We start from the raw sequence: 23824 nt of genomic DNA on the forward strand, positions 1-23824 counted from the left end.
TTTTTTCGCCACGTGCAGTTAAAGCCTTGTCGAGCTCTATGGTTATGGTTAAATATGGCATCCATTTTTGAGTTTAACCAAAGATTTGACATTATGCATTGTAGTTAAATTTAAAGTTATAGTTAAAGTTAAAGTAAGTTGGTGCAACCCACCCTAAGGGGACTTGTAGAGGTGAACATAATAAAGTCTTCATCATTAAAATATAATATTTAATAAATGCTTTAACTAGTATCACATTTAAAATATGGATTATGGAGCTTATTTGCCATAAGTCTGAATACATAGTTCTAACATCTTTTTTGTAAATTTTGATGGGTAAGGTCTACTTTTTTACTTGGGGTAATAATGTGTTGAATCTGGATATAATAGTTTTTCAAGATTCCATTTTCCATAATTTTACAATAACTTTGTTTATAAAGTTAATGATTTTGCAGCATTTGTTTTACAGACTTAGGCCGGTATAAATAGTCAGTACTCAAGATGCATATTCTCGGTCTCAAGACACGGTTCAGGCTCTGTGATTACTGATTGGTTGGCTGTCAAAATTTGGACCAATCATAGAGCCGAACCGCGTCTTGAGACCGAGATGCATCTTGAGTACTGACTATTTATACCGGCCTAAGAAGTGGAATGCAGTATTTTTCGAGACATAAACGGCCTTTTAAAGTCTATATTTCCAGTATGCCAAAGAATTAAAGTTAGATATTGTATATCCTTGTCTGAAGTAGGTGGGCAAAAATGTTGAAAACATTATACAAGGTGTAAGTTGTAACTAAGTGATAAGACTCTAGGGTGCGTATGAATCCCCTGTAAAGAGTTCACTGTCAAAGTAGCAGCACTGAAAGAGTAACTTTTTTAAACTTTTGTATGGAAAAATCCCTAGCGCTGCGCGCTGGGTTGCTTGCCCATAAAAATCATGAAAAAATTTGCTCTGTTAGCGCTGCTACTTTTATAGCGAATTCTATATTATACATACACACCCTTAACATTATCTTGAAGTTTTGTTCCACTCTGTATAGTTATAATATCGTCAAACAAGGCGTGTTTTGTAAATAATGATGTCATCGAAGGACCTCAAACCTTAAAAGATGGTATTTCAACTTTTCATCATAACTTTGTGCAGTAAATAATATTATAATCAATATGCTCTTATGATATTTTACAGTGCCGATCGGTCTGATCCTGACAAGCAATATTGTGTGTGATTAATAGGGTCCCAATGTTGAAAATTGCTCATGCGTCTCATGATTTGCGGTCCGGGACGAACCGTCAACGGCTGGACTTGGCACTGCCCGTACACGATATAGTCGCGTCTCAAAATCCCGTGTTTGACGAGGCTCGTCAAAATGATGTTGAGATGGTCAAATTGCGCCTGATCGGGTATGTCAGTGACGTAGTTGCCTATGAAGGAAATGGTGATGCTCTTCTCGTTCCATGCTGTGACCATCGCGCTGAAAACGTTGGCGCCGCGTCCTTCGAACACCAGCCCTTTGCCGCCAACTAGAAAGTTCGGTTCGATGTCCCCGAAGCCTCTCCTTAGATCGTTCTCTTGGATCATCATCATGGTCTCTATGCACTGGAATCTCTCGTCGCAGAAGTCGGTGACGGAGTGACCGATGATGACGTATTGGAGCGGCGTTTGGAGGAATTCTACGGTGTATGCGGGCATCGCGTGCCATTCTAGGCGTCGGAGGTACCAGTCTGCTTGTATGTCTGAAAGGAGATAAAATCATTTCAAAATATACACAGGTGTCGGTGACGGTAGCCACTTCAGCTACGCAGGTGTTATTTTAATACTCTGAAATTAAAGTAAGCTATTGAAATGTTAGCTTTATGTAGTGTTACTCAAGAGTGAATCTATTAACTTTTAAAGGATTTATTCCAATAGCCGGTGTAATTGGCCAAACAGTATCTATTCTCACTTTCTTTACGCTCGTAACCTATTGGGACGGTTGACTGACATGACTAGCGAGAGTTCAGAGTTTAGACGCAGGATTACGCCCGTCAACTGTAAAATATATAGATGAAAATGATTTTTGTGGAAGAAAAATATCCTTATAGCGCAGTAGTCGATGACAAAAACATCATCCTAAGACCAGGGTCCGATCTGGGACCAGTGACGGATTAGCATTTAGCCCTTAATCAAGTAGTCCATCGAATAAAGCAATTCTAGAGTGCGTGAGCGGGATCGTGGGATTTTTTTTCGGAAACGTGTACAGAGTAACTAGTTCATAAACATACTAAAAGTCCTGGACACTAGGGGTACTGGCGGAGTGGGGAGAGGGGGGAAAGGACCCATTTTTGTGTTTTTCGCTTATATCTTAAAATTGGTGCGTTCTAGAGAAAAACTTTCAAAGAGTAGATAAAAGGCCATAAAATTATCTACAAATAATACCTGGAATGTTTTATAAAATTTCTTACCGTTTTCGAGTTACACCTTTTCGAAAAGTAGGGGTAAAATGGGGAAAATGCCCATTTTTGTGTTTTTCAGTCATATATCAAAATTGAAAACATTTTAAAAATATCCTACCGTTTTCGAGTTACACCGTTTCGAAAATGAGATTTTTTAACTTATTGGCTGCTACTTTATATCTTATTAGCTGACCCAGCAGACTTCATCCTGCCGAGTAAATTCGCCCTAAACACCCTAACCCTACCATACATACCTCTATCCAACCTACTCACCTACAAAAAAAAACCTATGTTCTTCTTTTTCTAAACCACCCCCAACAATTTCCAGCCAAATCGGGTCAGCCGTTATTGAGTTATTTTTATAACTAACAATACTTTCTTTTAAATATAGAAGATAAAACATTTTATCACAAACTGTTGGCAATCAGGCTCTTTAGTTCAACGAATTAGGTAGTAATTCGTTGCTTTAGTGTCGCGTGTTCCAGTGTTTTATGAGGTCAGTGGCAAAATTAAAGCCAGACATTAGCTCACACCCACCAACTGAAAGTGCAGCTAAACAACATTCCCGGCGCACCTCCGAGCTGCCTCCAGACATATGGGGATGGAAATCTACACAAAACATACTTGAACCCATAAAAACTGAAGACGCACCAGCCCCCGAGACACTACTACAAACAATATTTTGCCGCTGCACAAAAGACTGTAGCAGTGGCAAATGTGGGTGCAGAAAAGCAATGCTCAATTGTTCAGCGGCATGCCTTCATTGTGAAGGAAATGCCTCAACGGCGTATCTTTTAATGAAGAAGACGATAATGATGATGAAGAGCTTCAAGAAACGCCTACCAATGAGGATGAACAAATGACAGAGGAAGAACCAGGACCCTCCCAAGCTAAAAGAATGAAAAAGTCATGCTAAAAGAATGAAAAAAATTATGTGAGACACCGAATTTATAAAGAACCAGATGATCAGATGTTAAGTCAGATGTAGATTAAAGTGTTAAAGTCTAGGTGTAGGGTAGGGTAGGGATAGGGCAGGAATAGAATAGGGATAGGGTAGGTGTATTTACTGGTCAGGATGACGTATGCCGGGCCAGCTAATAAGTTATAGACCAGCAGCTAGTAAGTTAAAAAAAAACTAATTTTTGAAAAGGTGTAACTCGAAAACGGTAGGACATTTTAAAAATGTTTTAGGTGCAATTTGTAGATAATTTAATGGTCCTTCAACTATACTTTGAAAGTTTTTCTCTAGAATGCACCAATTTTGAGATATGACTGAAAAACACAAAAATGGGTATTTTCCCCATTTTACTACTTTTCGAAAAGGTGTAACTCTAAAACGGTAAGAAATTTTATAGAACATTTCAGGTATTATTTGTAGATAATTTTATGGTCTTTTATCTACTCTTTGAAAGTTTTTCTCTAGAACGCACCAATTTTGACATATAAGCGAAAAACACAAAAATGGGCCCTTTCCCCCCCTCCCCCCACTCCGCCAGTACCCCTAGTGTCCAGGACTTTTAGTATATTTATGAACTAGTTACTCTGTACACGTTTCCGAAAAAAATTTCTCAAGATCCCGCTCACGCACTCTAGACCCCCCTTTGAGCGATTCATTCAATGGACTATAGGCCCTAGGCCCTAGGGCATCACGTCTGAGGGGGCACCAGAAGAGTAAAGGTTCAAAGACCGATTCTAGTTGAGATACGGATAGGGGGGCCCACAGGCATGGATCGCTTAGGGCATCAAGTAGTCTTAATCCGTCACTGTCTGGGACGAGCTAGGCATTTGCCTATAGCGGCAAAAATGGGGTGCGGCAAAATTGACTTATTCCTATCTTACAGCCTATCTATTAGTCATCCATCAAGTTTGAGAATTTTACCATCCAACCTACTTCAGGTGGGATAGTGGAAATATTTTTAAAGTATTGTATTTCCATTCCTAACAAAACTAGCTTAGGACTTATATGGTTTACTGTATGTAAATGTTATGTGTAAATGCTATAGCAGGGCTAGGGCAGCCTGCTAGGGCTGTCTATGGCAAAACCTTCCTTGTAGGACAGCTGTAGGCTGTAGCTGAGATACATTCTTGTCCCATACCCAGTGCCGGTTTAACATTACCAGCGCACTGGGTCCGAGATTTCTTAGGCGCCCATGAGCTAAAAAAGGGGCACCGCAGGCGCCCTTTGCCTGCTCTCCTCTCGGTGCCCTGGGCGGCCCATACCGAGGTCGATGATGCTGGGCTTAGGCAGCGCGATGTGGACTATGTACACCACCAGCGCGGACGCGACGACCAGCGACCAGCACACGAACACCGCGGCGCTGCAGCTCAGCCGGTTGTGCTGCGACGACACCAGCTGCAAGCCCAGGAGACGACCTAGAATCATAAGTATAATGCACCTAAGAAAATATAATAATGACGAACTGACATTATAATATATTATGTATAATCACTTAGATAATATAATATTATCTACAGGGTGTAACAAAAGTAAGTGATAATACTTTAGGGTGTGTACGTGTTCCTTGTACACAGTTCACTGTGAAAGTAGCAGCGCTAAAAGACTAAATTTTTTGTTTCACTTTTGTATGGGGAAACTCGTGAAGCTCGGGCCCTTGCCCATACAAAAGTGAAAAATTTTTTTAGTCTTTCAGCGCTGCTACTTTAACAGTGAACTCTCTACAAGGAACACGTACACACCCTAAAGTATTATCACTTATTTTTGTTACACACTGTATAATCACTTAGATAGCCCCCTACTAGGGGCTTGCTACTAGGGCCCCCCTAGTAGATATTATCCGCAACAAGTCGTATGCGCAGAAGTTTATTCTGTGGCAACCGTCATAGCTAGGCAATTTTGTTCGACAAACGTAAATTGCCAAATCTTCTAAAGACTTTTACAATCGAAACGACTTTGGTAATTTGTATGGAAATTTAAATTACGACTATAAAGTCCACACTCCACTGAATTAGTTTAAAATTAATGCATTAGCTAGGCATTAGCATATCTACCGCGTACGTTGAATTAAATTACTTACGTCTTACTTATTTTAAACAATACTTTTCCTTACATTTCGTTTTTATAGGGTTCCGTAATCAACAAGGAACCCTTATAGCAGGGCTTCCCAAACTTATTTGTACTGTGACGCCCTTGGGACTTTGCCATTTCTTTACGACGCCCCTCAAGTCTCAACCCAGCCCCCAAAAATACTTTCCAATTTTAAAACCAGCCTATGTTATCATAAAAACACTATAATTTGGACATTTATATTTTTGATTAGGAAATAATGACCAAATTAAAAGATAAAAAAATTAAAAGAGATATTCATGAAGGATATGAAAACCAGCGAGGCTGGCTAATGCTCGCTAGTCGCTTGCTTTTTTGAGCATAGCTTCTGAAACCGGGGATTGACTGCCCGGGAATCGTGATGTAAGAATAAAATATGACATATTATATATTATACATATTTGGTTGTGTTGACATGCGACGCCCCTGGGACAGTGTCGCGACGCACAGTTTGGGAAGCCCTGCCTTATAGTTTCGGTCTGTCCGTCCATCTGTTTGTCTGTCCGTCTGTCCGTCTGTCCTTCTGTCCGTCTCCGACTAGGACCTACAAAGCCGTAATTTGGCATGAATGCACATATTCTTTATTAAAATCTTAAAAAAATATTTTTTATGTAACTACCTCCCAAAAATATTTTTTATGTACTACACCCATCAAACGGGGATGAATCTCCCAAACATCGTGTGGGGTGTCGTTTGGGTGTCGTTGGATAGGTTTTTAAAAAAATTATATGGGAATCATAGATCATTTTCTGATTTAGGCATCCATATTTTGTGAAATATTAAGTTTTGAAGTGGAAAAAATCGTTAGTGTCCAGTGTTTCCCTTTTACCAGCTAAACAGTTGTTTCTGGAAATGTAAAAAAAATCACGGGAGTAGGAAATATGCTGAATTTAAAACGAAACTATCACGGCTAAGAATAGAAGACTTCATAATATTATGTTGTTGAGTACTTGAGTAGGTATAATAGGCGATCAACTAAAAAAATTTATTCGGAGAAGTACCTACCTATAAAAGGAACTTTTCGTTCAAATTGTTATTACTAATTATTAGTGTTGATAGTGTAAAACACGTTATAAATGTGCATTCATTGACTATACAAAAATTAGCAAAAACTAGCTGTACTACGGAACTACGGAACCCTATATTGCGCATGGCCCGACACGCACTTGGCCGGTTTTAATTTTCTAAGGGTTGGGTTACACCAACTAACTATAACTGTAACTTTAACTATAACTACAATGCAAAATGTCAAAAAGTACCTCCGCTCGTACGTAGGTATATCTGAAAATTTACTATGTTTTACAGTGTTATATTTTTAATTTCTCCGGTTAAAGCTAAAGGACATATTTAACTAGAACCTTAACTTTAACCACGCCTTTGGTGCAACCCAACCTAAATAATTTTATTAATAGACTTACTTTCAATTGCCACAGCAAAAACTATCATGTGTCCTTTCCCAGGACCTAAAGTTCATAATAAACTTCATCCAAATCGTTAGTTTAAGCGAGAAAATCTAAAAACCCAATACCCATATTTTGTTGACACTGCACTCTCTTGAGTCTTGACCTACCTTCATTAGTTGAGTAGGTAATACGCACTAAAGAGATAATAAAGTAGGAATTACCTATTAATAATAACCAAGCTCTTAGCTAACGTCAAGTGGAACTATTTCATTATCGGCTCAAAGTGCTAGTAGATATATGAGATTCTACAAAGTTATAACCCAAGAGCCTGTGACAGCCAGACCTTCGCAATTTTATAAAAGTTAAAAGTTTGCCTGTTTATTACCTACAATTTTCGATTTTTTAAAAATCGATTTTTATAAAAAATGGGTTAAAAAAATAACGCACAACGTTAATAATCTAGTTTTTCTGCCGGCACTCCCGGAGTGCAACTCGTCTTTTTTAAGACAACCCTCCCGCATGGGATTAGGTGAGATGTTGCTGGACCTTTTCTTCCTATATCTATTTAGGCGTATTTGTGGGCGCCCCAGCGATTCAGGAATCTCCCTGTTCAAAACATGAGGCCGCCATTAAAAATGCTTTTTAGGGTTCCGTAGCCAAATGGCAAAAAACGGAACCCTTATAGATTCGTCATATCTGTCTGTCTGTCTGTCTGTCTGTCTGTCCGTCCGTCCGTCCGTATGTCACAGCCACTTCCCTCCAAAACTATAAGAGCTATACAATTGAAACTTGGTAAGTAGATGTAGTCTGTGAACCGCTTTAAGATTTTGATACAAAAATGGAAAAAATATAAAATATTTTAGGGGTCCCCATAGACACAACTGAAACAAAACATATTTTTTTCATCTAACCTATGCGTGTGGGATAACAGCTAAGGATAGGTCTTCAAAAATCATATTGAGGTTTCAAATATCATTTTTTTAACCTGAATAGTTTGCGAGAGACACTCTTCCAAAGTGGTAAAAAAATGTGTGTCCCCCCCTCTAACTTGGCCGGTTTTTTTTCTTATCGTTCAATGCAGTGATAACCACAAAAATTATCGATTAAAACGCATAGATACGCGGTGAATCATGAGTCGTAATTCATTTTATTGTTATTTTCGTGTTTATTTACCTACTTTGACAAGCTGGTATAAATTAACTCTCTTGCTAATGAAATAATAACATTTAATACAGTCTATCTATAATATAATATTGGAAGTCCAAGCAAAGATAGCGGATCTCCAATAGCCATGTCAAATTGGTTAAGCTACTATACCATTAAATTCATAATACAAAAAATACGTAACAATTTTAGTTACCTAACATAAGTACTTACTTACATATTTTCCACTTATTAAAATGGAATATTAACGGCACATTTCGACCTGTAAGCGGCGACCTCTGTAAATAAGACTGTGAGACGACTTTAATTTTAAACCATGCTAGCACGGCGACCAGCGGAAATGCGAAAGTATGGACAAACTGTGGAAATAAACCCAAGGTGCCGTTCCGATCTTTTTTCGTCATAAAGTGGCATTTTAATTAAATTTTTCGGAACGAAAAAAGATCGGAACGGCACCTTAGGTTTATTTCCACAGTTTGTCCATACTTTCGCATTTCCGCTGGTCGCCGTGCTAACACTACTGGAAAACTAGATTAGTAGAAACTCTCAATAATTGGTAGGTACACATGTCTTGGTCACTTCAGATCCCAAATCCCAATTAACCAATTTTCACTGTCTTTAAATAATCTTTGACTTACTACGAGATTATTGGACTTCTTTGCGTCGCTCCTTAAACTATTGCTTTCAAAATGTTTGTTTTGTATATCACAACTCAATAACATAATGTAATTAATACAGACTATATTTTTATCTGAAGATTAGCAAAAATTCAAAAGAATAATAATCGGTTTGCTCCTGAACCTAGACAGCTGATACTAACAGTAATTAGTATGGTTTTTGCATTAAAATTGTTCTCAGATAGACTACATTATTGACCCATGACCTCTGCTGCATAAAATATCTCATTAATAAAAATTATTATTTTTAACAAAAAATTAAAACTGACTTCCAAGGTAAAAACAATAATATTATGAACTAAAAAGTATTTAATAACTCTTACTCTATAATAGTGCCTTTTTCAGAATTCGTCTAAATCTCAACTATTTCTGTACATACTACAGTCTTCATTATTTGAAGTTGGTACCAGCTAATTTTATCGTGAGTTCAGTCAATGTCAGAATATCTGAAGCTTTTGGGACTGGTACCGACTTCAAAGTAATGAAGACTGTAGTATGTACAGAAATAGTTGAGATTTAGACGAATTCTGAAAAAGGCACTATTATAGAGTAAGAGTTATTTAATACTTTTTAGTTCATATTATTATTGTTTTTACCTTGGAAGTCGGTTTTAATTTTTTGTTAAAAATAATAATTTCACTCTTTTTAGTTATCTACAAGATATGGCTTTATGCGTAAATAACCACTACGAATGTTAACTATTCTCGTGCTCTGTTCCGGACAACTTTGCCCTGCTCTATCCTGGCTGCTCTATTCCGGCTGCTACTTCCCTGTCCGGACCACTGCTATCTTGCAGCAGAGTTTGCTTCGCCTGGAGCCGACCACGTGCTGCTCATGCCGTCTGATTGACGCACCTACCACACACTGAACTAGCTGCCACCGACGGGGTCCCAAACATCTCGGCAACAACAGCTGGCCGTCGACCCTTCGCCTGTCTGGAAGCTCACGGAGACCTGAGGAGCTGGAGTCCCCCAAGTCGCTGTCTGATCCCAAGATAAGTGTAGTGTCCCTACCCGTGAATTAAAAGAACCGCGAAATAGACTGAGGCTAGGCTTCGTACCCGCGTTACCCGCTCTCCGACTAACTAGGTTTCTCTTCTCTTTTTCTTTTAAATAAATTTGTTAAATTGTTTAATTCTCTTCTTATTTATCTCTATCTCTTCTTTTTTTTTGTCCCTGCTCCGGACCAGGTGACAACATTATGTTACTGTAAGCGAAATTGTGGTAAATGCTTGCAGTTATCTAAGCGATGCTGCAATTTAAAAACTTTTATCTTTAAAGGTACAGGAGTTTTGTTCAGTGCCTTTGGACCAAGAGACACCTTCGTATGAACTTTCTCTTATTCGTAACATACCTATGTTTAAGTTACTAGAAACAACATTTTAACCACTATGAGTCTTTTGATTAATTTCAAGGATTTCCCTCGATTGCTCATAGACCCCATTAATTTTCCCCATTATATATTCGGCACAATTATGATTTTGATGATGATTATCAAATAAATTGATGTGTTGGCTTATGCTTTCAGTTGTTTAAACAACGCTGAAATCCCCGAACCTGTATCTAAAAGGATTCAAAAGTTCTGTTGGGTACCTTCGGATCCAGGGTATAGCCTGGTTCGAAATCTTACTTTTTGGTAGCATTTACCTCGAATACTTCAGAAAAAATTGAAATCACTATATGTTTCCATACCAATTTCAAGGAGTCCCTTTGATTCCTCCAGGATCTCATCATCAGATCACCACTTTTGTGAACATGGTACCAAATTCGAGTTAAACCCTATACAACACAAAAAGAATTTTGAAAATCGGATCACAAACGGCTGAGTTATCGCTGAACATACAAAAAAAAGATACATACAGCCGAACGTATAACCTCCTCCTTTTTGGAAGTCGGTAAAAATGGGCCAAGTGTAAGTTGGACGTACCTACATGCCGCGCACAAAGTAAAAATTGCTCAGCAAAATATTTTTATTTGCCACCTCCACTTCTGCCGAGCGATTTGAAAGTTGACGTCCTAATAATTTTAGCAAAGAGCTTCATAAAATATTTCGCTCTTATAAGAACATAGCAACAGGCCTGAAGGCCAGGCAGGTTCTGAGTTACGACTTACGGACATAATGGACTCCCGTAGCAATCCGACCCAGTGGAGAACTACAATGTGCATGCAGTTACTGCACTGTGCATTGAAGTAACAAACTAAGATTTAGGAAAATATACAGCTCAGATCCATTTCTGTTCATGACTCATAAATAAGTTATTTAATATTCACTTATTTTAACTTCAACGTTGACGATCTGAAGACGCTGCTGACATCTTGAGATGAATGAAATTATTCTAGGAAGCGTTTTTAGGGTTCCGTACTTAAAAGATACAAACGGGACCCTATTACTAAGACTTCGATGTCTGTCTGTCCGTCTGTCTGTCTCCAGACTGTATCTCAAGAACCGACATAGCCAGACTTCTGAAATTTTCACAGATAGTTTATATATTCTGTTACCGACTTACCTACCACTATAACAACAAATACTAAAAACAAAGTAAATTAAATATCTATTTTAGGGGGGCTACCATACAACAAACGTAATTTTGCTCTTAGGTTAGGCACTTGAAATGTTTTAAAAATACTCAGCGGGGCTAAAATGGTCACATTTAGCAATTCCTCTCAATCAATTCAGCAAATGAATTGTCAAAACTATCAAACTGACAAATGTCAAATTAGTACGAATTACTAAATATGAATTGCAAGCAGACTTGCATTTTGCGATTTTAAAAGAATGAATCATAACATGATTCATAATATTATGATTCTTCAAAGCGACCATTTTAGCCCCGCAGTTGTATTTATAATTTCATAATTAATATTATAGTAAAATTAATTAAATTAATGGGGGCTCTCATACAAAAAACACAATTTTTGCTCTACAACTACTTAGTGGTAATCAGCTCTACTTTGTGGTACGGAACCCTTCTTGCGCGAGTCCAACTCGCACTTGGCCGTTTTTATTTGAAAAACGCGTACGGCGTAGCGTACTGTTCTGATATTTCATGCATTTCGGCGTCGGCGCCGACGGTCAGCGCATCGCTAAGGGCTTTGTTACAACTTACACCTATCAAGAAGAGTGGCAAGACAGTTCAAGGAGACATTTGGATTGGCCGAGAGTACTGTCCCGCCCCTCTACTCGGTAGGTGTAATAAGGCCTTAACACCATCGGAACGGAGAAACCGTATTTTTTGGGAGTGACAGAATAAAACTGTTTCGCCGTCCTTCCTCATGTATTTGTGCCTTTAATCAATATCGGCCAATTAGTATCCAACAACGCAAACTACGATGTCTTCAGGTAGGTATAGTAAGTATATAATAATTTGATTAAAGATTAGGTTAACGATAATAATATATAAACAATAAACATTGTTCGTAGATCTGAAACCTACGAATAATAAAAACTTAAGAATCGTAACTCCCATACTATTACCGTTTTAAATTTGGTTCCTTTTGTTCTGTCATGTATGTTGTAACGTCAGCATAGTACCGCTCAAGGTCACTTAAATATTGCAAATGTATTGAAATGTGTACCTAAGGTACACTTTTTTGACAAGTATTGTGGTGCATGTTTTTTGACGGAGTTACTTTTCCTTAGTTTTTATTATTCGTAGTCTGAAACTATAATAAGCTGATGAAGCCGAGTAATACGATAAGTGATTTTATGATGGTGGTTCGTCCCAGACATGAAGCTATATTATATAACATTCCTGCATAGCTTTATGGTCCCAGACCCCAGTACTGTCAGTGGTCATCAGTGGATATTTTTTATGAGCGTAGGGATGTACGAAATTTGCCTTCCCTAGGAATTAGGACGCTGCCTATACGGCCTGTTCATAAATCTTGGCCTTTCAGCCAAGACGTTTTTTTAATTCGGCGATCCTATAAAGAATTGTTGAAGAAAACGTTTTGACTAAAGGGACAGGGCTGTCTGTCACTTACCTTTAACAACCTCGACGTTCTGCACATTCTGCGTGACGGACACAAACTTGGGGCCGATGTGAACTCTGGTGGATTTGTTGACATTGATACTGTCAATTGTCGGGGTCAATGCACTCTCACTGCTAACTATACTCCCACTGGTCTGTATATCCATCATACATCGCAACTGAAACTGCAATAAGCAAAGCAAGCGGTTGTCGCCAACTTCGCATTGTATTGTTATACGCTAACTTCATGATGGTTTTGGCGTTTTCCTTATGCTGTTATCATAAGCGCGCGCTGATTTATCTAATGCAGTGGCTCTTAAAGTGTGCGCTTCGCTGTCCTTTTTTGCACTGATAAAAAATCCGATATCAACTATCGAAAGTAAATCGAAACGATAAAAATGAATTATGGGGTTCCTATCCGCGGCAAGATATAGTCAGGGTTCCCTAGAACAATTTTTTTTAATTACTATCAAGCTAATTTTTTGTGAGTAGCTATATTTTGATAAGACGAAAACATTTTTATCTGCAAAAAATCTCGAAAGTGGTAGCTAACAGAGATAGAAAGGATTTCATACTTTGATTTGATGGACTGATGGTCCTGAATATGGATTGTTCTATGTTCTATTTGTAGGACAATGATAACTGAACTCTTAAATTATTATTTATCTAATAACCTATCAATATACAAAAAATCTGCTGGTTAGGGTTCCGCTTTAGGGTTCTGTAATCAACAAAACTTGGTTGACTACGTAATCCTTTTTTTTTTGAGGAGGGTAATGCATTACGCATCCCCCGCGGGGGAAGGGGCAGGGGTATGTCGAACTCCCTCCGTAGAGGTTTACCGACTAAAACACCCCATACCCTCGTCTACGCTACACGCGAAGAAGCGGGATCGCGAAGCATTCTACCGCGTCACAGACTATAACGGAACCCTAACCAGCTGATTTTTAATATATTGATAGGTTATATTTAGTAATTATAATAGGCTACATTACTACTTTAGTTCTCAGGTAAGGTGCACTTACACTTAGCAAAATACAAGCGGCTAAATTTAATATTCCAAATTATGCCACTCAACTACGTGTTACCTAGATTACGAATGTAAAATGAGTTCCAACTACTTTAAAGTCTAACTATGAAGGTAGTATTTGAAATATTTTTAATATGCATAATATTATAAAACCAAGTCGCTTTTTTGTCCCTCATGTCTCTTTGTTCCCTTTAATCTTTAAAACTACGCAACGGATTTTGATGATTCTTTCAGTGTTAGATAGCCCATTTATCGAGGAAGGCTAAAGGGCTATATTTTATCACGCTAAGACTAATAGGAGCGAAGAAATAGAGGAAAATGTGGAAAAAACGGGGAAAATTATTTGAAAGGGCTAACTTGAACGCGCTAATCTCCTGAGATTTTTCAAATCGGACCAGTAGTTTCTGAACTACTGGTCCGATTTGAAAAATTCTTTCACTATGTCATGACTATCCATTTATCGAGGTAGGCTCTAGGCTATATTTTATCACGCTAAGACTAATAGGAGAATGTGAAAAAAGCGAGGGAAATTATTTGAAAGGGCTTATCTCGCGAACTACTGGAGCAATTTTTATGTTATTTGGCACAGATAAGAAGTAGACCACGTGAAGGATCATAGGCTATCGATTTTAATAATTTTTTCAGTGGCTATATATTTTCTACCCGTGCGACTCCGGGGCGGGTCGCTAGTTTTTAATAAGTAAATAGGTGTCTACAATATGATATTATTATCTAAATAATTTGTTAATATAAAATGAAGCGTTTATGTGCATACAACGTACGGCAATTTTTGATGATATTAAAGGGGATTGCAGAGGCTAGATGGAGAAAAATCTGTTTTTTGCATTTGATGCAATATATTATATAATATATAATGGTTAAAAATTATATTGTTTATAAGATTTTAACAAAGGGGTAAGTAATTAGTATTTTGATTTAATAAAAAGTACTTACAATAATTGAATAAATAAAAAATCGCTGAACCCTCTTTTCAAGTACTTATTTAAAGCAATAATCTCAGAAAGAATGTGATCAAACTTTCATTTGTTTATTTAAAAGTAATTATTCATTATTATAAGCGTTATTAGTAATTTGGAATAGAAATATTAAATTTAAACGAAATTTTTATCTCCATATACCATTATCCTGAAGACTCCGCTAGATTAACTAATTTTTCTTAGCAAATTTTTCTAGCTATAGAGAGTATTTTATTCAAAAATGGCTACTGCCCTATGCCCATGTACTGCCCAGTTTTAAAATTTTTACTCTATACTGGCGCATTTCATTGGCTAACGGCAAACGTTAACAACAATTTTGATGAATCTATTTTATTATCTACTTGAATAACATAATATTAATACTTCCATTTAATATTTTTGAGCTGCTCTCCCGAGTCCCGCCAAGACCAAGAGTTTCCCGCCAGTTTTCCGCGGGATTGCGAATCGTCCAGACGCGTCGCGCTATCCCGTCTTGGCGCCAAAACCTATTCGATATTTGAAATATTTCTTGCTATTTCAAAATGTTTCGAATTGTTTTCTTTCGCTCCATTTTATAAAAAGTTAATGTTTAACTGACTATTGAACTAAAACCTTTAGTTTGTAGTTGTTAAAGTGTGCAGTTTCGGAGTCTTTCAAAGATAATTTCTGACTGGAAGATTTGGAAAAATGGATATTGTTGACGCTAAATTTGGTATGTACCGACGAGCTACACAGATTAAAAGTTTACATTGTGTTATTCAAATTTGTTAAAAGTTTCTTAAAAAAAAGTCGAGAATTTTCACAGTGGAAATTCTTGTTTGTCTTATCAAAATGAAGCTACTCACGAAAAATTAGCTTGATTTTTTTTTTATTAAAGAAGGGGGCAAACGAGCAAACGGGTCACCTGATGGAAAGCAACTTCCGTCGCCTATGGACACTCGCAGCATCAGAAGAGCTGCAGGTGCGTTGCCGGCCTTTTAAGATGGAATAGGGAAATAGGGGAGGGTAGGTATGGGAAGGGAAGGGAATAGGGGAGGATAGGGAAGGGAATTGGGCCTCCGGTAAACTCACTCACTCGGTGAAACACAGCGCAAGCGCTGTTTCAAGCCGGTTTTCTGTGAGAACGTGGTATTTCTCCGGTCGAGCCGGCCCATTCGTGCCGAAGCATGGCTCTCCCACGTATGAAACACGTGATACATGATAGTAATCAGGTCAAAAAATGTTCTGTACTTAGTACCTTTAGTAGGTTTGACTCCAGTAACCGTATGATATCATGATGATACAGAAAAATAGCGCGCCTTGGTGAGGCTTCGTATAAAAATGTATCTGGGGTATCAGTAAGAGTAAATCCGGGAGCCCCGTATAATTGATACGGCAGATACGGCAGATACGGCGGCAGCTACGTTCTTGCGTGAAGCATAGGTTGTTCTAATTTATTTCCTAATTGGTAATTACTGTACGCAACTCCGTTGAGTCAAAATTAGTTTATCGCGCTGGAACCGTACATTTTTCAGGGATAAAAATTACCCTATGTCCTTTCCTGGGACTCATAGTATCTCCTTATAACAAATTTTAGCAAAATCGGTTCAGCGGTTTGATCGTGAAGAGGTAACAGACAGACAGACACACTTTCACATTAATATTAAGTATTAAAGTATTGATTAAATGGACTTATCACTATTTATTATCATATTGAACGAAATAATTCAGTGACGTGTGTTTACATTGCATCTTAATACAAAAACTACAGTAGGGATTTTAATCTGCAATATCTTATTAAGTATTTAATATCTACCTATTAAATGTAATGTAATTATTTTAATGTAAGTAATTTTAATTCATTTTATGGGCTCAGAAGCCTGAAATAGATAAAATTTATTTAAATTACTAATTATTTTTGTTTAAGTACTTATAAATTACTTTATAGTTATTTTCGTTGGCGCTCGAAAGCTAGACAAAACTTAGCCGCTAAGCTCTCCACCTTGGTCGGTCCGAAATGAAATCTTGAGCAAAGCGGTGCATTTCCTCACTACAAAAAGTACCCCATGTCCTTACTCCTTCCCCGTTACTTTATCAGTTAATGTTACCGGTTTACTATTATTGCTATTATCAATGATGAAGAACTCAAAGCAGATATGTTACTACCGCGCGCGTTGTGAAGATTCAAAAACGGCCCAATTGGGCCGTCTGTTGTCTAGTCTGCATCGAGCGCAGTCACGAACGTGCTGCGTTGTCTTACATAAATAAATTGAAAATGACTTCGTGCGTGTTTCGAAAATGTACCAATTATGACTCAAAAGAAAACAAAACACATGGAATCTCTTACCACATGTCTTGATTGCAATAAATACCTCGATTCTTTACATTTTCAATTATTGTTTCGAACAGTCTGGAAAAAATCGAATTTTCGTCAAAGCTCAGGCGAAGAAAGAGACAGCGATACGATTCGACCAGTATATATTAAGTGTATGGATTCGACATTTAAAAATATAACTGTCTCTTTTATGTAAATGGTTTTTCGTATCTTTTGTTTCACTTATCTGTCAAATTTGTCAATGTTTGCAATTTTGAATTTGAAAATTGTTCGAAAGAGATTTAAGCCGGAAAATAGTATGGACGTAACAGACACAATAGACATATCATTCTGTCTACTCTGTAACAGATCTGTACGTGGGTCACACTGAAAGTGTTTAGAACTAGCCAGTTAGAAACATTACTAATGAAAACTTTTTTTAAATTACAATTTTAGAACTCTTTGGTAACATAATCTGGTATATTACATTTATTTGTCGTTTGTTTTGGTGAATTGGCGGCAAATCTAAAACTCTTGTTATACGTGAAAATGAACTTAACGCGAGAAAATTTTCAGTTAATGTTTTTTTATGACTTTCGTTGTGGGCTTACTCAACAACAAAGCTTTGGTAGGCTGCTATTACCATTTCATAATGAAGCCCCATCTCGTGTCACTATTTACAATTGGTTTAACGAGTTTAAACGTGGACGTAGCAATCTCATTGATGATCCGCGTGCGGGACGTCCTTTAACAGCGACTACTGAAGTTAACATTAGTGTTGTGCGACGCATGATACAGGGAGATAAAAGAGTACCTACCAGCAGATACGGGCAAGCCTAGGCATTGCTATGAGTTAAGTTAAAAAAATATTACATGAACATTTAGGCGTCAGGAAGCTTTGTACCAGATGCATTCCCCATACTTCAATCGACGACCAGAAACGCCTTCGCATGGACTGGTGTCGCCAAATGTTAGATAAGTTCAACGGCGGTGACTCAAATGCTGTATTTGACAACCTCACAGGTGATGAAAGCTGGATATATTGCTACGAACCCGAAACCAAAAGACAATCAGCTCAAGGGGTGTTTCCTTTCGAGGTTTCGCCAACTAAGGTAAAGAAAGGAAGAAGTCAAGGCAAAAAGATGATTGACTCATTCTTTGGTCGGAAATGTAATTTTGCGACAGTTGTGATAGAAGATGAAAGGACAGTTACTGCAGAATGGTATGTTAATCGCTTTATGCCTGTCGTCTTGGAAAAATTTCGACAGCAGCGCCCTCGAAGCAGGACACTCCTTCACCACAACAATGCTTCAGCGCACTCCGCGAGACGGACTGTTGAATATTTGACTATGGCACGTGTTGAGATATTGAGTCATACGCCATATAGTCCTGGCCTGGCGCCCTGCGGCTTTAATTTATTCTCAAGAAATAAAGGTAAAATTCGAGGTACTCGCATTACGAGCCCTGAAGATGCGATGAAAGCGTACGAAAATGCCACAGAAGAGACCCCTAAGCAAGACTGGGCCTACTGCATTTTTCGGTGGTTCCATCGAATGTGACGATGTGTAGGAACGGAGATTACTTCTAAAAACAATAAAAGTATTGGCAACTTTCTACATTAAGCCGTTTAAACATTTTCAGTGTTACCTAGGTATAAGTAGAATATCATTGGCTATTATCTATTCTTTCATACTAATTTTATAAATGCAAAAGTGTGGCCTGTCTGTCTCTGTTACCTCTTCACGCCCAAACCACTGAACCGATTTTGCTGAAATTTGGTATGGAGATACTTTGAGTCCCGGGAAAGGACATATCACACTTTTTATCCGGGAGAAGTGTACGGTTCCCGCGCGATAAACGAATTTTGACACAATGGAGTTGCAGGCGTCATCTAGGTATCTATGTAGTACTTATTAAACTAGCATCACTTTCTAGTTTAAAACTCTATTTCTTTACGGTCTGAGAAATTCAATGTAATTCGTCCTCATAATGTACAAACGGTACACTTAAGGCGAGCATTGCGGCTTGCACACAACCGAAATCGTGTAAGCATCGTAATAAGATTCATTTTAGCTAAGCATAAAATTGTAGTTTCGAGGGGCGGTTCTTCTCTATGCTATTTTTCATGTGTTTTTTTAAATATCTTTGGAAATAAATATTAAGAAACAAAATTGTTCGGTTCAGAATTTTAATTATAGATTCAATAACAATTTATTTAAAAAAATTATGTTATCCTAGTTAATACTTATATTTAGATGATAAAGATTCTTATCAGAGGTGAGTTTGTAAATTTATTACAGCCAAAGTATTACGTTTTCTTTAAAATGTGTATGATTTAAACCCTTGTAAATATTGTGCTTTATATGTCATATTTTTTGCATTTCGTTATTAAATTGGAACTAGGTAAACCGGGAGTCAATAAATAAGAAAATGGGGTTTGTCCTCGCCTTAAAAAGAAAAAAAGTACATATTTACTTTTGATTAAAGAACTCAGTATAATGAAAAGTGCTCTTTTATTTGGAACATACAAAATGGAACTCAATTTCTTCAACTCTCAAGTATTCATGACATTTATTCATTTTCAATTTCACAAATCCAAGGCACAAATAATGTTCAAAGGATGTTTTGCGTTGTTTGCAGTAAAAACGGAAATCAGATGCCATTATTAAGGTTAATAATGTAAATTATGTTTGGGTTCACGAATCTTATATCTTTAAACGAGCAATATATATATAATTGGAATCTCGGAATTGGCTCCAACGATTTTCATGAAATTTAGTATATAGGGGGTTTCGGGGGCGATAAATCGATCTAGCTAGGAATAATTTTTAGAAAATATCATTTTATTCGTGTTTTATCGAATACCGAGCAAAGCTCGGTCAACTAGCTAGTATCTAATTAAAGGTGCTTTCAGTTTATGTTACACTGTTAAGTACTATTATATTAGGTTTATAAAATTGTACCTATTTTCCTTATAGTTTTTTTTTTCAAAAGTTCGCTCAAAAGACTACACCGTAATATTATATGGTACAACTTTATAAACAGTAATAAAACTTTAGGACAGCGGTTCTGAAACTTTTTGATGGCAGAACCCGATTGACATTTTTGACGGACCGGCATGCACCCCCAGAAAAGTCTGGTGGAAATTATTGTCTCCATGCTGTTATCAGATGGCATTTTTAAGGTCTGACAGCATTTGCACCTGAGTTTGCAGAGATTGTAGAGCATTGACCACAAATACTTTAAAGATGTAGCCGCAGTCTGGAAATCTTGCTGGAAGGTGGCCATCCGAGAATTGAACATCTGTGTAATCTCCTCAATGGATTGTTTGATTGACTCCACAGTGAGAAACAAAAATATGAAGTAAAATGTGCAATTTCAGCAAAGTAGTGAAAGTGAGAGTGAAGATTGAAGTGCAATATTACTACAGCGTAAAGTATTAGAGGAAATTTAATATACTTACTGGTAGGTAAAGACTAGGTACTTATTTAATACATAATAGGCACTCAAAAAATGTATTTAATTGTTAATTTTAAATAACGAGCAATATAAAGTATGTCTTGACTTTTTTACACACCTACCCGAAAAAAAAGAACCCCTTTTTTTGATTTTGAAATTTGATTGTTTGCATAATAATATGTTATGACTAATTTTATGAACATTGCAATTATGTCACAAGAGGCATTCCAAAACGCACGGTTCCCATGAGGTATCCTCTGCTTACAAAGCAAGATTCAGTCTAAAATAAACTGTTCAATTCCATTTCCAATGCAGATCTTTTCAAATCCACTGGGGATCCGGCGATGTAAAAGTTAGGGTAGAATTGAACTCTGAGCCTATACGAAAGCTTTAGCTTTTGTATGACCTGAATAGGCACATATAGGCCGTTTGTCCACCGTCACCGTCAACGGGACGTCAGCGACAAAAATTCAAATAAAATGCCGAACCAATGGCACGCGTGCCACCAGTGGCACGTCACTTAAAGGAGTGACAAAATTGTATGGAGGCGGATTTTTGCGATGAGCCCCGGCACGGCCCGTCTGAGTGTGCTCACTCCTTTATGGAGCACGCTACTGGTTACAAAACCAGTAGGTACAGACAATTGTTATTTTACCATCAATGAAGGTTATAGATAATGTGACCATTTTTTTTATCAGAGCGGGACATCTACGGATACCCCCCCCAATGAATTTTATTTTCATTTTATTACAATGTATTAATGATAAAAGTGTAGAGGTACTTAAATACAACTGTTTTTTTTATGAAATAGGGGGCAAACGAGCAAACGGGTCACATGATGGAAAGCAACTTCCGTCGCCCATGGTAGGGGATTGTTTGAGTATTTTGTGAATGTCTAGTGCCTATCTGTATAAGCAAAATATGGCAGAATAACCCCTTTTTTTGTTGAATGGTAGTGTGTTATTTCCAGGCATTACACAGGCATAATACTTTTTAATTGTCGTTTGGTCTGTTTGCAAAAGCGGGACAATTTCGGCCTCGCAGGACAGACTGCCTGAAAGCGGGACGTATGGTCACGTTAGTTATAGATCCACCTCTGCATAGTAAGCTAGTAAGTATTGTAAGCTAAATAATCACAAAAAATAATTAATGCCACACTTACGACTTCTTCAGAAAGATTTTTTCAGAATAGGGCACGTTAAATACGAAAAGGTTCGCCATTTTATTAGGGGGGGGGGGGGGGGGGGGGAGGGGGCTCCCATACAAAAAACACAATTTTTAGCCTATTTTTGCTCCATAACGGTATGGAACCTTTCGGGCGCGAGTCCGACTCGCACTTGGCCGATTATTTTGCTCTATGCCACTAAAAATGGCGGCGGCATGGTTCGCTAGACAAATGTAGGTAGGAAATGAAACCTATAGAGCAGGGGTTCCCAAACTGTGCGCCGTGGAAAGGCAAGAGGGGCGCCGTGAGTCATCCACCATCATTATAAAATTTAATTAATAATATTAATTATGTAAAGCAGGTAGATGATTAAATATTTGTTTATTACTTACTATTTACCTGCTTAATCTAACTATAATCATGAAATGCATTTATTTATGTATCTTTTTCTAATAGCTAGGTAGAGTCCCTACTCTACTAAACACGTAAAATATTTTGTAACGGCGAGGGCGCCGTTTTTACGTGTAAGTGCAGATTGAAAAAGATTGGGAACCCCTGCTACAGAGTATATGCTATAGCCTAGGTTTTAAGTAGCATTTTATTTGAATTTTGTATGGTCCCGTTGACGGCGGCGGTGGACAAAATATAATATAGGCAATAGGCTTGAACTTTAACATAGCAAGTCAATTTGTAACATCAATGTACGATATATTGAACGTAGTGTAAAATGTACTTTAATTTACATTTAAATTATTAACAGTTACGACTTACGGCCGTTCCCAATATTTGATCTATCTCTGGTTTTGCCCTACTAGAGATAGGAATAACTCACATTAGACATTAGAGACATATTTTATATCAATTGTGAGCTATTCCTATCTCTAGTAGGGCAAAACCAGAGATAGATCAAATATTGGGAATGGCCGTTAGGGGACAGTTACGCACTCAGAGACATAAAATAAAGATTAAATCTTCAATTTCACGTGTATGGGCCTTATGTCGTGGTAACAGGACAGCTGATTTATCCTGAAAAAAAAAAGTTCCCGCGCTTAATTAATATGAAATTAAAAACGTTCTTTTTAAATCACAATAATTGTTATTAAGTCAGAAGACAATATAGCTCATAATAAATTAATAATATTTAATTACTTTGAAAATCATAATATTTTTATTACATATTATTTGCAATTTCTTTGTAATGAATATAGTGAATGTTTTTGTAATGAAATACAATATTATGTACTTAATGAAATACTTTATATTAATTGTAGGTTTGGTATTGATATATTGATCATTAGTTGTTTGATTGCAGTACTAATTATATGACATTACTCAGCTAACATAGCATTAGGCGAAGTGTTAGTGTTAGATTAACAATATATATTACTGTTATTGATCACTAGATCAGTTCATTGACAGATCAAACCATTAATTTGGCCTTTATTTCCGAACTAGATGACGCCCGCAACTCCATTGCATCATAGACCTTAGTCTAGTCATTCCTTAGAATGTCTGCGGGGCTAAAATGGTCGCTTTGAAGAATCATATTATGAATCATAGTATGATTCATTCCCTGCTTGCAATTCATGTCTGGTAATTCGTACTAATTTGATTTTTTTTAATGAAATAAGGGGGCAAACGAGCAAACGGGTCACCTGATGGAAAGCAACTTCCGTCGCCCATGGACACTCGCAGTATCAGAAGAGTTGCAGGTGCGTTGCCGTCCTTTTAAGAGGGAAAAGGGTAATAGGGGAGGGTAGGGATGGGAAGGGAAGGGAATAGGGGAGGGTAGGGAAGGGAATAGGGTAGGGGATTGGGCCTCCGGTAAACTCACTCACTCGGTGAAACACAGCGCAAGCGCTGTTTCACGCCGGTTTTCTGTGAGAACGTGGTATTTATCCGGTCGAGCCGGCCCATTCGTGCCGAAGCATGGCTCTCCCACGTGTAAACATTTTGTCAGTTTGACAGTTTTGACAATTCATTTGCTGAATTGATTGAGGGGAATTGCTAAATGTGACCATTTTAGCCCCTTCTTTGATTGCACCACATTTTTATCGCGCGAAAACCATTATAGTAAGTTCCCTAGAACATTTTTTTTGACCTATCTACTTGACTTTGACTATCAATTTCAATCAGATTTTTCGTGAGTGGCTTCATTTTGATAAGACGAACAATAATTTTCTCTACGAAAATTGTCGAAAGTGGCAGCT

At 37.5% G+C, this 23824-nt stretch overlaps 2 protein-coding genes across 2 annotated transcripts in view; one reads left to right on the top strand and one right to left on the bottom strand.

Annotated features, from left to right (window-relative positions):
• Positions 1-594: 594 nt before the first annotated feature.
• LOC121729241 (peptidoglycan-recognition protein SC2-like) lies at positions 595-12862 on the bottom strand. Its single transcript, XM_042117695.1, has 3 exons — positions 12704-12862; positions 4633-4785; positions 595-1713 (listed from the first exon to the last, which is right to left on the bottom strand). Exons 1-3 carry the CDS (start codon positions 12858-12860, stop codon positions 1160-1162), a joined length of 864 nt encoding a protein of 287 aa, XP_041973629.1. The 5' UTR covers positions 12861-12862; the 3' UTR covers positions 595-1159.
• Positions 12863-15360: 2498 nt separating this feature from the next.
• Positions 15361-23824, top strand: part of LOC121729615 (5-hydroxytryptamine receptor 2C) — a 130847-nt gene continuing 122383 nt past the window's right edge. The window contains exon 1 of the mRNA XM_042118186.1: positions 15361-15409. The gene's annotated coding sequence lies outside the window, so the exon portion shown is untranslated. The remainder of the gene's footprint in view (positions 15410-23824) is intronic.

This window comes from Aricia agestis, chromosome 8 (assembly GCF_905147365.1).
Source record: "Aricia agestis chromosome 8, ilAriAges1.1, whole genome shotgun sequence".
Classification (NCBI taxonomy): Eukaryota; Metazoa; Arthropoda; class Insecta; order Lepidoptera; family Lycaenidae; genus Aricia; species Aricia agestis.